The 14,474-nt window shown below is 38.8% G+C and overlaps 1 protein-coding gene across 1 annotated transcript in view; it reads left to right on the forward strand.

Moving 5' to 3' along the window:
- Nucleotides 1–14,125, forward strand: part of LOC124397943 (lipoxygenase homology domain-containing protein 1-like) — a 44,497-nt gene extending 30,372 nt beyond the window's left edge. Inside the window, 14 exon segments of the mRNA XM_046867845.1 lie at nt 2,267–2,429; nt 3,516–3,670; nt 6,004–6,213; nt 7,571–7,709; nt 7,910–8,115; nt 8,450–8,635; nt 9,972–10,099; nt 10,265–10,382; nt 10,585–10,762; nt 11,008–11,193; nt 11,361–11,531; nt 12,294–12,432; nt 12,587–12,742; nt 13,498–14,125. Of these exon segments, the coding sequence (XP_046723801.1) occupies nt 2,267–2,429; nt 3,516–3,670; nt 6,004–6,213; nt 7,571–7,709; nt 7,910–8,115; nt 8,450–8,635; nt 9,972–10,099; nt 10,265–10,382; nt 10,585–10,762; nt 11,008–11,193; nt 11,361–11,531; nt 12,294–12,432; nt 12,587–12,742; nt 13,498–13,978 (2,616 nt within the window). The 3' untranslated portion in view covers nt 13,979–14,125.
- Nucleotides 14,126–14,474: the final 349 nt, after the last annotated feature.

The raw sequence follows: 14,474 nt of genomic DNA on the forward strand, positions 1-14,474 counted from the left end.
TGACCTTCTCTATACTTCTCCATCAACATCCTCAAAGCAAATAAGGCATCTGTGGTGCTCTTCCTCGGCATGAAACCATACTGTTGCTCACAGATGGTCACCTCTTCTCTCAGCCTGGCTTCCACTACTTTTTCCCATTACTTCATGGTGTGACTGATCAACTTAATTCCCCTGTAGTTACTGCAGGTCTGCACATCTCCCTTATTCTTAAAGATCGGTACCAGCACACTCCTTCTCCATTCCTCAGGCATCCTCTCACCTTCCAGAATCCTGTTAAACAATCTGGTTAAAAACTCCACTGCCATCTCTCCTAAACATCTCCATGCTTCTACTGGTATGTCATCTGGTCCAACCGACGTTCCACTCTTCATCCTCTTAATCGCTGCTCTCACTTTCTCCTTACTAATCCTACCTACATCCTGCTTCACCAACTCCACATCATCCACCCTTCTCTCTCTCGGATTTTCCTCATTCATCAGCTGCTCAAAATACTCCCTCCACCTTCTCAACACACTCTCCTCACTAGTCAACACATTTCCCTCTCCATCCTTTGGTATAATCCAATCGGTATAAATCCTTTTCTCCTTCCTTAGTGTTCAACCTCTCATACAGCTCCTCATATGCCTTTTCCTTGGCTTTCGCCACATCCTCTTCACCTGCTGCCGCATCTCCTTTTACTCCTGCCTACTTTTCTCATCACTCTGTCTATCCCACTTCTGTTTTGCCAACCTCTTTCTCCTTATGCTCTCCTGCACTTCCTCATTTCACCACCACGTCTCCTTGTCTTGCTTTCTATTTCCAGATGTCACACTAAGTACTTTTCTAGCTGCCTCCCTCATCACTCCTGCAGTAGTTGCCCAATCATCCGACACCTCTTCAACAACACCGAGCCTCTGTCTGACCTCTTCCCTGAACCTCACACTACACTCTTCCTCCTTCAGTTTCCACCATCTTATTCTTCTTTCAGTCCTCACTCTCCTCCTCTTCTTCTTCACCTCCAAAACCATCCTACAGACCACCATCCGATGCTGTCTAGCTACACTGTCCCCTGCCAACACCTTACAGTCTCCAATCTCCTTCAGGTTGCATCTCCTGCATAGCACATAGTCCACCTGTGTGCACCTTCCCCCACTCTTATACGTCACCCTATGATCCTCCTTCTTCTTAAAATAAGTGTTCACCACTGCCATTTCCATCCTTTTAGCAAAATCTACCACCATCTGCCCTTCCACATTCCTCTCCTTAAAACCATACCTACCCATCACCTCCTCATCACCTCTGTTCCTTCACCTACATGCCCATTAAAGTCTGCCCCAATCACCAATCGTTCTTTCCTAGGTACACCATCTACCACTTCATCTAATTCACTCCAGAATCTTTCCTTCTCCTCCATCTCACAGCCAACTTGTGGAGCATAGGCACTGATGACATTTATCATCATCCTTCAACTTCCACCTTCACGATCATCACCCTATCAGAAACTCTCTTCACCTCCACTACACTCTTACTGTACTCTTCCTTCAGAATCACCCCTACACCATTTCTCTTTCCATCCACAACATGATAAAACAGTTTAAACCCACCTCCAATGTTCCTGGCCTTACTCCCTTTCCACTTGGTCTCCTGAACACACAACATATCCACCTTTCTCCTCTCCATCATATCAGCTATCTCTCTCCCTTTACCCGTCATAGTACCAACATTTAAAGTACCAACCCGAACCTCCACTCTCCTACACTGCTCCTTTCCCAGCTGTCTCTGTAGACGTCTTCCATCTCTCCTTCTCCTCCTTCGGCCAACAGTAGCCCAATTTCCACCAGTACCCTGTCGGCTAACGATACCTGTGGCGGTCGTTGTTAACCCGGGCCTCGACCGATCCGGTATGAAATTCTCATTTGTGATCCGCATATTTGATTTAGCACATGTTTTACGCTGGATGCCCTTCCTAACGCAACCCTCCCCATTTACCCGGGCTTGGGACCGGCAATAAGAGTGCACTGTCTTGTGCATCCATAATGGCTGGGTTAAACTTTCACTTGAGTAAAAATACAAAATATATTGCCTTTAAATTTTAAGTACAATAACGAATTACAAGTACCTGGTTACTGTCCACCACTGAAACAGTTTAGGGAAAGACTCCTTGTGCGATGGTCAATTGTCCAGAAACATTTGTCCATATTGTGTCCATACACTTCAATACTCAGTATTGGATCAACAAATGAGAGTTTGGATTTGTAATTGTGTATATGTGTGTATGTGTATGCAGGGCTCGGAAACTGCTATTTTCCCTTGCAAGAGTTGGTTAGCATACTCAGAAGAAGATGGTGAAACGATACGGGAGCTGGTCCCCTCTGACATCATCATTGAAAAGTTGTCTCGAGATGGAACACTGAAAACAATTCAGACCGAAGTGGATGATGCACTAGAGAGTATGTAATATACAAAAGTACATTTATCTATCTATCTATCTATCTATCTATCTATCTATCTATCTATCTATCTATCTATCTATCTATCTATCTATCTATCTATCTATCTATCTATCTATCTATCTATAGGTTAGGGTTACTGTATATGCCCTTGTTTATTTACATTATTTACTGTGTCCATAAATAAACAAATCTCTACAGAGATGAGATGAGCTTTCTTTCACATTCAAGATCACGTGAATTCATCTATGAAATTATGCCCTCCATTACCACTACAGCTACAGCTGTATCTGATGACTAAACATGGCTCATTCAGATCCAGTGTCATTGACTGTATTCAGTGCAAAGTCTTTTTGGCCTTGGGAGTTAAATTCTCTCTCAAATCTGCCTATGCCCGGTAAATTCAATGAATCCACCCACCACCAAGTAATGAGCAGTTGACAGCTTTGTGGCCAAAACTTGCAATAAACTTTCGGCTTCTGCCATTAGGGGTCACCACAGCGGATCATCCGTCTCCATACCCCCCTGTCCTCTACATCTGCCTCTTTCAAACCAACTACCAACCTCACCACATCCATTAACCTCTTCCTTGGCCTTCCTCTTTTCCTCCTTCCTGGTGGCTCCATCCTCAGCATTCTCCTAACGATATACCCCATGTCCCTCTGCACATGTACAAACCATCTCAATAACATATATATATATATATATATATATATATATATATATATATATATATATATATATATATATATATATATATATATATATATATATATATATAACAAAAGTGCTTCATCTGGTTATAAAAAGAGGAAAATAAAGATTGCTGGAAGATCACTGCTAATGGTCATATTACCACATGCTATCTTGTGGACATTTACATTTTACATTTACAATATAAGCTGTAAATGTTTGAAAATACTGTAATTATGATTCATGCTCAATAGTTTTATATACTTTTGTTATTATTTTATTTTCAGGAGAATTGCAGTAATGCATAGTCATTTGCTTTATTAATATTGGACAGTTACAAAAATTATGTGGTGGTGTTTGTGTGTGTTTCTAAGTGTGTCTATGTGTGTTCAGTTCACATATATTCAGTGACTGTGACCACGGGTGACGTGTATGGGGCAGGCACAGATGCAAATGTATTTATCACTATATATGGAGACATGGGGGATTCCGGAGAACGTAAACTCAGCCAGTCGGAGAACAACAGGAACAAGTTTGAAAGAGGAGCGGTAAGGGACCCACTATATAAAGTGGTTTACATAAAAATGTATGTAGTCCTGTTTATAAATAAAATATTTAGGTATTATTACACTTACAGCATTTCTCAATTTAATTTGTGTTCATAAGAACTGCACTGTATTTGCAACTACTCAACACGTTTAACATTTCTAACATGTATATCAATATTGAACAAATAAACACTCAAAAGTAATTTAAATGTTGTGCACACCATATCAACGAGCTCACAAGAAAATGGAGATGAATCAAGTTTCTTCTGAGGTTTCCAATATTGTGAAAATGAGGTAAAAAGTCATCCTGGTTATTGACACCTTGCTAAAGGTTTTGGTGAATATATGTTCCTGCAGACTTTATGTACATCTGTAATACATAAAGACAAATTTTACAGCTAAGATGATTTTCCAAAGTTCTTACTGTACTAAATGTTTCACTAAATGAAAGTACTACATTATTACTACTTTATTATTATATTATTATTATATTATTACTCATTTTATTATGTAACTTTATTATAATGCTGGCCTTTACCAAGTTCTCATGTGATACCCAAATCAAACTGGAGCTATAAGCTACATGCAGTCATGGCCAAAATTGTTGGCACCCCTGGAATTTTTCCAGAAAATCAAGTATTTCTTACAGAAAAGTATTGCATTAACACATGTTTTGCTATACACATGTTTATTCCCTTTGTGTGTATTGGAACAAAACAAAAAAGGGGAGGAAAAAAAGCAAATTCAACATAATGTCACACAAAACTCAGAAAATGGGCTGGACAAAAATAATGGCACCCTTTAAAAAATGTGGATAAATAAGATTGTTTCAAGGATGTGATGCTCCATTAAACGCACCTGGGGCAAGTAACAAGTGTGGGCAATATAAACATCACACCTGAAAGCAGATAAAAAGGAGAGAAGTTCACTTAGTCTTGCAATGTGTGTGCCACACTAAGCATGGACAACAGAAAGAGCAGAAGAGAACTGTGTGAGGACTTGAGAACCAAAACTGTGGAAAAATATCAACAATCTCAAGGTTACAAGTCCATCTCCAGAGATCTAGATTTGCCTGTGTCCACAGTGCGCAACATTATCAAGAAGTTTGCAACCCATGGCACTGTAGCTAATCTCCCTGAGCATGGATGGAAGAGAAAAATTAATGAAAGGTTGCAACGCAGGATAGTCCGGATGGTGGATAAGCAGCCCCAAACAAGTTCCAAAGAAATTCAAGTTGTCCTGCAGGCTCAGGGATCATCCGTGTCAGCGCGAACTATCCGTCGACATTTAAATGAAATAAAACTCTATGGAGGACTCCACTGCTGACACCGAGACATAAAAAAGCAAGACTACAGTTTGCCAAAATGTACTTGAGTAAGCCAAAATCCTTCTTGGAAAATGTCTTGTGGACAGATGAGACCAAGATAGAGCTTTTTGGTAAAGCACATCATTCTACTGTTTACTAAAAATGGAATGGGGCCTACAAAAAAAAGAACACAGTACCTACAGTCAAATATAGTGGAGGTTCAAAGATGTTTTGGGGTTGTTTTGCTGCCTCTGGCACTGGGTGCCTTGAATGTGTGCAAGGCATCATGAAATCTGAGGGTTACCAAAGGATTTTGGGGCGTAGTGTAGGGCCCAGTGTCAGAAAGCTGGGTTTGCGTCCGAGATCTTGGGTCTTCCAGCAGGACAATGACCCCAAACATACTTCAAAAAGCACCCAGAAATGGATGGCAACAAAGTGCTGGAGAGGTCTGAAGTGGCCAGCAACGAGTCCAGATCTAAATCCCATTGAACACCTGTGGAGAGATCTTAAAATTGCTAATGACAAAAGGCAAAAGAGACCTGGAGCAGTTTGTAAAGGAAGAGTGGTCCAAACTTCCAAACGTGAGAGGTGTAAGAAACTTATTGATGGTTATAGGAAGTGACTTATTTCAGTTATTTTTTCCAAAGGGTGTGCAACCAAATATTAAGTTAAGGGTGCCAACAATTTTGTCCAGCCCATTTTTGGAGTTTTGTGTGACATTATGTCAAATGTGCTTTTTTTTCTCCCTTTTTTTGTTTTGTTCCAATACACGCAAAGGGAATAAACATTTGTATAGCTAAATATGTGTTAATGCAATACTTTTCTGTGAGAAATACTTGATTTTCTTAAAAAATTCCAGGGGTACCAACAATTTTGGCCATGACTGTAGTACAAATTAAAACTTTCACACATGAAAGATGTGGTTACATGGTACCAATTGCCTTTAAAAAGTAAGATTATTGCTTTGGACTAGCTTTTGTGGTGGATCATCTATTGACTCTTTTTTGGATCTCCTCTGATTGGTCAGGTGGACACGTTTAGTATTGAAGCAGTGGACCTTGGTGAGGTGTTCAAGATTTGCGTTCGTCATGACAACAGCATGCTAAGTCCTGATTGGTACCTGGACCAGGTGGAGGTTGTAGACACAGACACTGATGAAGTGTTTCTTTTCCATTGTGAACGCTGGCTGTCTCGTAAGAAGGAAGACAAGCGCATTGAAAGAGTCTTCTATGTCAAGGTGTGTGTGTCAGTGTTTGTGTGTTTTAAAATACTGACCATCTGTGAATCTCTAATCATATTTGAAACAAACACCTACCAAAAAAACTTACCACCCCCCACACTACACCACACCCGCTCCGATTCTCTTCTACTGCTCAAGTGTTCCCACAGGGTACTCATGTCTCAAGACTCTTTTCTGTTGTAACACCTAGGTGGTGAAAGGAAATTCTCCTTGATGTCTGAATAACTGAGTCTCTAGCAGTTTTCAAACAACGTCTAAACATCTGCCCCTTTCAGAAATGTTTAAATTAGCATTTGTGTAATTTTTTTCTTTTCTGTCTATGTCCTCCCAACAGAATTTTAGACTAAGGGTATTTGTACTCTATGATATAATGAACAAGGGGCATGATGTATTTATTGATAGTGAGCCCAAAGCAGCTCTGGATAAGGACATCATCATTTATCATAAATATAAATGAATAATTGGAGATTCAGGTTTGTGGCCCTTGTCCAAATGTAGAGGACACCAAATTTACAGAACCTACTCTATTGCTAGCACTTAGTACACATCTGCAATTCCTCCTCTAAAATAAAACGTTTTTACCAGGGGGAAAACAGAGTTGCTACTTCCTAAGATGTAAAACACAAAAAAAAGTAAACCATTAAATGTAAACCAGGTAACATTTTTATAAAATTCCACTACATAATACCACACAAAAAACACCAAATTAATAAATACTTATATTTCTATCTAATTAAGACGTAAATGGGTTACATCTCACAATTAGGGACTGGCTGTATGAGTATTGATTCATAGTCAGTCTTAGCATAATACATTCTGCTGGGATCAATAACCGCAAGCCTGCAGGTCAAAAGTGGATTATGGGTGGCATCACAAAAGGGTAGCTGCAAGTATTTCTGATAATGTAAGTACCTTTCAGCCTATTTAAGCTGTTAGCTGTTGTAGCGGAAATGGGAGCACCACTTTGATCCCATTAGCACCGGCGCAGCTGAATGTGTCAGCACAATGGATATTCAGTAGAAAGTAGGGCAAAGGAGGAAAGCATATAGACCATTAATAGCTAAAATCATAAGTGTAAGTACAAATGAGAATTTAGGTGTTAATACTATGATTAATACTGTTCTTTGCTCAAGTTTATATCACACAAGAGAAATAGGCTAGATGGCCTAAGAATGATACCGATTATAAACTTTGCATAATGAATGCATTCTTGTAAGATATTACTTTTTTGTCTTCTTATAGATATTTGGTATTTGGTATTATTTATTTCCATATTTAAAGAAAAAATTTTCACAGATTACAGTAGGATAAACAAATTCAGATTCAAATTAAGTATTCATTTGTGGTTGTGTAGGGATTCACAGGAGAAAGAGAGAGTGCATTCTGCCCTATAAGGAAAGTGACCAATCTGGACAGCAACATGAATAAAAAGAACAAAAAGCGAGCCAGTGAAGATGAGGATCAAGAGGAGGAGGAAGAGGAGGAACCTTCATGTAGGTGGATGCGCTCTCTCTCTCTATCTCTCTCTTTTACACACACATGCACACGCAGTGCTTTTTACAGCCATGTTATATTAAAAGTCTTATATTACATGTATGCTTGTGTGTGTGTATGTGTGTGTGTGTGTGTGTGTGTGTGTGTGTGTGTGTGTGTGTGTGTGTGTGTGTCTGTCTGTCTGTCTGTCTGTCTGTAGTAATACCATATCACCTGACAGTGAAAACAGGCTCTGATCGTGACGCAGGTACAAACAGCCGCGCTTATGTCATAGTTAAGGGATCAAAACAGAGGCAGACCGAGCTTATGTGGCTGGAGCTGGAAGGGAAGAGTGCCTTCGCACCGCAAGCACTTGAATATTTTACCTGTTATGGTAGAGATGTAGGAGAGATTAAAAAAGTGGAGGTGAGAACACATGCACACAGTCAGTTGCCATTTTTCAATGACATGAATAATAATAATAATAATAATAATAATAATAATAATAATAATAATAATAATAACAATAATAAATTACACTAGATGTAATAAGCTATAGCTGTAGTAAACTGAACTTTAACATAAGGAGCATATGAGTGTCTACTATCTAGTATCATTTAATTACATTGTGATTATTATTATACATAAATAATACACACAAACATTTTCAGAATTCACTGTAAATACAAATAATTTTTTAAAAAGTGTGTGTGTGTGTGTGTGTGTGTGTGTGTGTGTGTGTGTGTGTGTGTGTGTGTAGTTAGGTCATGATGGTGCCACCGCAGAAAGCTGCTGGTTTGTGGACCAGTTCTCTGTTGCTGTGCCGACCAAAGGGGTCATGTACGTTTTCCCCTGCAAGTACTGGCTGGCCAAAGATCGAGGGGAAGGCTTAACTGCACGCGTTTTTAATGTCATTGACGCGGACACTATAAGCATTTCGCGCAAGGTATATACACACAATTTATCTCACATTGTTGAGCCTTTGCCAAATCTGGAGCTGCATTATTTTTTTGTCTGGAATAAAAAAAATGGTTGCTACAAATAGCATGTAATCATTTGATCATAGGTTTATATATTAGTACTAGGGTAGAAGTTGACGCCACAGCTAGGCCAGTGGCTTAAATTGCCATCAAACATGATCCCCACCCAGTGACACTTCTTCAGTTTCACAGAATCATATGACATGGGTCTATTAAGGCCACTGTGCTGCTGGGTCATTATGGCGGTCATGTAGCCATTGCACTCATTAACTTACAAGGTAAAAGGTCTGCTGTTGTCCCAAATGTCTAAAGCTGATGCTTGACACCAGGTTTGCTTGCGTTGTTTGAAATATGGATGTGAGTAGGATGCAACTTTTTCCATGGTATCTGTTTTTTCCTTTTCTTTTCTTTCAACATGCCCTTCAGTAGCTGGGTGATTTCTATGTATGAGTCCACTGGGCAAGAACCCAAACATGCTTTGGTATTCCTGTGATATTTGTTTAGATGGATCAAATTCTCATAAGAATAATAATATTAAAATTTGTGATTTAAAACCATGACCTTGAAAAGATTATAGCAGTCACTGGTGACAAATAGTGATGAGTGTTTGATAATGTAGCAGATCACAGTGTCTCGTACTAGTTTAAACTGTCCTTATTTTCCTGGTAAAATAAGAGACACTGCCTTTGCTAACACTTCTTTTATAGGTACATCTATAATTTTATCACCATCTAAACTTGTTTTTTTAATTGTACTGGTGTCTGAATTAGACTGCGTGCATTTGCCATCAGGTGGCAGTGTTGTTTTTCTCTTGCCTCGAACTTAGCTGCTTTTGCTAGATGTGCTGAAGGGTCTGTGTTTGAGCATACTCCAATTCTTTATCACTGTTCTGCCTTTACTGCTGGTTCTTCCTTTTCCAGTGATTCTCACCCCCCTCTGTTCTGTTTAATCATATTCCCACAATGTGTAATCGTATTGTGTTTAATCAAATGCATTGGCAAACAGAAAAAAAAAAGCAGGGACAAAAAAATGGTCTTCAAGCAGAGATCAATTCAAGATAAGTGTACTTTAGTAGGTGTATACGTGTATTCTAGTACGCTATTAATTTGTGACTTAAAAAATATTAAACTGTTTCATATATCATTTTTGTTTTAAAAGAAGAAAAATCGGTATTACTTGAAAATTGAGAGCGATACACTCTACTTCCACACATTTTGTCTGTACTGTGATGTTATGGCATGTACATTAATTATTCATAACTTTCTTAGGCCCTTCCTAGTAAAAATGTTTATTTTTCTGTAGGTTATCTATGAGGTCACCGTGGTGACAGGTGATGTCCAGCATGCTGGCACAGACACACAGATCTACCTCACATTGTTTGGCGTGTATGGCACGTCAGAGGAGATTCCACTGCCTAAATTAGAAGACAGGTAAACACACACACACACACACACACACACACACACACACACACACACACACACACACACACACACACACACACACAAACACACACAAACACATGCACAAAAAAAGAATATGGAGGAAAATTTGAGACGGTTATGAGGTGTTTTTGTGTGGGTGTTTCATTTCAGGTTTGAAAGATGTCAGACTGACACATTTAATCTAGAGATTGAGGACATTGCTCCACTCAGGAAAATGCGGGTTCGCATTGATGGCTCTGGAAGCAGACATGATTGGTTCCTTGATAAGGTGTGTCTGTGTACTACCGTCTTCATTACAGAGCATATCAGAATAAAAATACAGATGTGTGACAAAAGAGCATTTAGTCTGAAACTCTTGAGGTCTCCTGGTCTCAACACTTTAGACAGTTATACTGTTTTTAAGTTAATTTGTTCCCCATCAGTAAATATGTCTTTAGGCATACATGAACAAAACTCATGTGTGTGTACAGATTGTTCTACATAACCTTGAGACAGATGAGGTGGCTTTGTTTGTGTATGAAGACTGGATGTCCCGAACATACGGAACCAAACGTACTCTTGTGTGTGAGATGCCTGCAATTATTAACGATGAAGAAGTAGTGCAACTCACGACATACACTATTTCCGTCAAAACCAGTGACCTTGCAGGTACACGACTCTACAAAGCCATACACTAATGACAGCTTCACGTTACATACAACTACACACAAATCTATATGTTATCGTGACAAAGACATGGTGATGCAACACATAACTACAGATTGCCAAAGATACACACAAGTCTATGGATGCCACATCAGATGCATTCACATATAAATGCCTTGTGCTAAACTGTTATGGTTTATGTTTTAAGGGTGACAACAGAATCTGAAATGTGATTGGTTATGTTTTAGGTGCAGGGACGGATGCCAACATATTTATTATTGTTTTTGGTGAGAACGGAGACACAGGAGCTCTTGCTCTAAAAGAAAGCGAGAACACTAACAAGTTTGAGCAAAGCTTGACCGACACATTTCAGTTTACAGACATGCTCAGTCTTGGTGAACTCTCAAAAATCCGGGTTTGGCATGACAACACAGGTGAATGTTTCAGCAATGACACAGTTATACCCATTGCATTCTGTTGTGGGTAAAATTCCTTTAACATTAATATTCAGATGGCATTTTACAGTATTTTATTTTTCATATTTATCTATTTATCTATGTATCTGTCCTTGTATGCAGCTGATCTATCTGTTTTGTCACAGGGCTTGCTCCAGGGTGGCATCTGGAATCTGTAGACATTCACGATGAAACCATGGGGAAGAAGTTTCGTTTTCGCTGTGACCGCTGGCTTGCAAAAAAAGAGGACGATGGGCAGATCATGAGAGAGTTGGCCTGTGCTAACAATGACGTGCTGGACTTCGATGAGAAAACAAGTAAGACAAATATACACACCAATAAGGTCAGAGCTCTATAGCAGGCAACTCAAGATCTTCCACTTTAACCAAGTATACCATATTTTTATGGAGCTGGCTTTGTGCACAGGGACATTGCTATGCTGGAACAGGGTTGGTTCTCATAGTTCAAGTGAAGGAAAAATTTAAAGGAACAGCATCTAATGACATTCTATACAATTGTGTGCCTCTCTGTGGTAAAAGTTTGGAGTAGAACCAGGCAGGACTGAAAAAAGCCAGGTGTCCCAATACATTTGTCCATATAGTGTATGTCCTCATGCATATTACCACAGAATTATTTATTTATAAATGTATTTTTTTTTTTTTATCACAGCATGTTTGCCTGTCCCCATTTCTAATTTCCAAAATGTTTGTTTGATTTCTCTAAACAGACGATTGAGCAAAATAAAACCTCTATTTATTTTATGGAAGTCTAAAGGTTTTGTGGAGTTTTTAATTCCATGCTTTTACATAATTTCTCCACAGGGATGTTTTTCTACTTCTATAAACCATGCTGCTAAGTTTATTGTAAATGTGAATGAGTAGGCAAATAAGTATATAAATATTTGTTTGCACAATGCTATGTGACAGATTTGTGTCCAATCTGTGGGTCAAAAATAAATTTCAGGTAGTAGAGGCGTTATTCAAGGATAAACTTCAGTCACAATGTTTGTCAGATATTAAATGTTTTTCACTATCTGAACAATGTTATTTATAGTTTAAACCCTGTCAATTGCATGTTAGAGTACGAAGTTGTCACAGTAACAGCAGATACGGATGATGCAGAGACAAAAGAGAACGCCTGGATCATTCTGGAGGGAAGAATGGGACGATCCAAAGAACTCACATTGGAGAACTCCACTAAAAAGAAACGCTTTTTACGGTACAAATATGTAGCGATTTGGACAATTTAAACAGCTATATTGTTTATGTCTGGGGTGCACACACTATTATCATTTCAATTATCATCAAGTGCGGGAAATAAATTCAATTCTATTCTATGCTTATATTCATAAATGGTGCTTGTTTCTTTATAGAGGTGCCATGGACCGGTTTGAGTTTTCCTGTAAGATTCTGGGTGACATTGTCTGTATCTGCCTGGGCCACATCCCCAGAGATGGCAAAAAAAACAAATCAGAAGCCTTTTGGAGGGTTGAGGAAGTCATCATAACAGAGAAGAGCATTGGCAACAGGTTGGTGATCTCTGACCAATGTCCAGGGACATTTGTAAATGGTTACTGGACAAGAATTGCCTTCTTAATTTCACAAAACTCTTATTTACATACTTTAACCTTGTGCCAAGATTTTATTTTCATCTTGCAGTTATGGTCATACATGCCTCACAATATTGCTTTTTGTATTTTGAAAAGGTTATATGTATTTAATATCTGTTTACTTGCAATTAGACAATTACTGTATGTCCCAAAAAACATGTTGACTTACAACTGGGCTAGGAAATGCATTAAATCAAGTTATTATTAATGCCATAATAAAAATGACATGGGGCAAACTATTACACATATATCTGAAATCATATAGGTACTTTTTAAAGTACTGGGTTCATGTCATTTTTAATCCTAATACCAAATGTGGTAATACCAAATACTTTATTTGTCCCCTTAGTTTCTTTTTATACACTAATAGGCTGTTTACACTCTGGGCAATGCAAAATTCAGCCCCAGCCTCACTTCTTCGTGGCATTCTGTATCTTTTTCTGATTGTGGCACTGCTGTGCTTGTTTCCACAAAATTTCGTCTTAGGATATTTGTTAACAGCGATAAATTGGTTGTGGATTCCAAAAAGCATTAAAAGGTATGTTTTTACCTCAGAATGATAGGGATTCGTTGTGCTGGACCTTTTATACCAGCCAGCCCTGTTGTTTATGCTATTCCTGATGAGAATGTAAATTTTATTAAGTAATCTTACTTACTCTTCCTTCGATTTCCAGGTGCATCTTCCGCTGCAATTCCCTCATTCCCCTCTCATCTAAGCGTGATGACTTCCAGACCTTTGAGCGCACAAAGTTTATTGAGAGTTTTGCCAGCAAGGCGTGCAAACTGGTACCTGTCACATATGAGCTCATTGTCATCACAGGTGATGAGAAAGGTGCAGGCACCGATGCCAATGTATTTCTCACGGTTTTCGGGAGCAATGGTGATTCAGGTCGCCGCCAACTGAGGCAGAAGCTACGTAATCTATTTGAACGTGGCCGCACTGACCGATTCAGCATAGAGCTGTTGGATATGGGCGAGCTGCTTAGAGTCTGCATTGAGCATGATAATTCAGGCATCAGTCCAGGTTGGCTGCTAAACCGGGTTGAGATTACCAACACAGCTAATGGGGTGACTACTGTCTTCCCATGTGACAAATGGCTGGACAAGAACAAAGCTGATGGCAAGATTAAGAGGGTTCTTTACCCCAAGTATTGAGGCCTTGAGATTCCAACAAAATATGTATGCACTAACAAAAGGCCAATTCTATTTTAAATGGAAGTGGTGCACTCTTTCTATCAATATAGAGTGTATAGCAGATTGGATCAGCACATGTCTGATGCACAAATGAAGATAATAAGATAATAAACATGCTACAAATGTGCTGCCAAAGGGAATTAAAGTGTGCACATTAATTCCCTATATATATATATATATATATATATATATATATATATATATATATATATATATATATATATATATTCCTCTGGATCAGTTCTAAGGTGTCAGTTCTGCCATAGTACTGCACACTTTTTTCCTTTCTCTTACAGACACAAAGTCAAGGATTAGCCTTAGTAATGTGATAAAACACTAAAAGAGGGCTGCTGTATTAAAAGCACACACTCAGGGCACTGACAGTGCATGTTAACTGTATGTAATGGAAAAAGATAAATGCATTGGATGATGTAATGTGGAAATGCATGTGAGATAT

The sequence above is a fragment of the Silurus meridionalis genome, chromosome 15 (assembly GCF_014805685.1).
Source record: "Silurus meridionalis isolate SWU-2019-XX chromosome 15, ASM1480568v1, whole genome shotgun sequence".
Lineage (NCBI taxonomy): Eukaryota > Metazoa > Chordata > Actinopteri > Siluriformes > Siluridae > Silurus > Silurus meridionalis.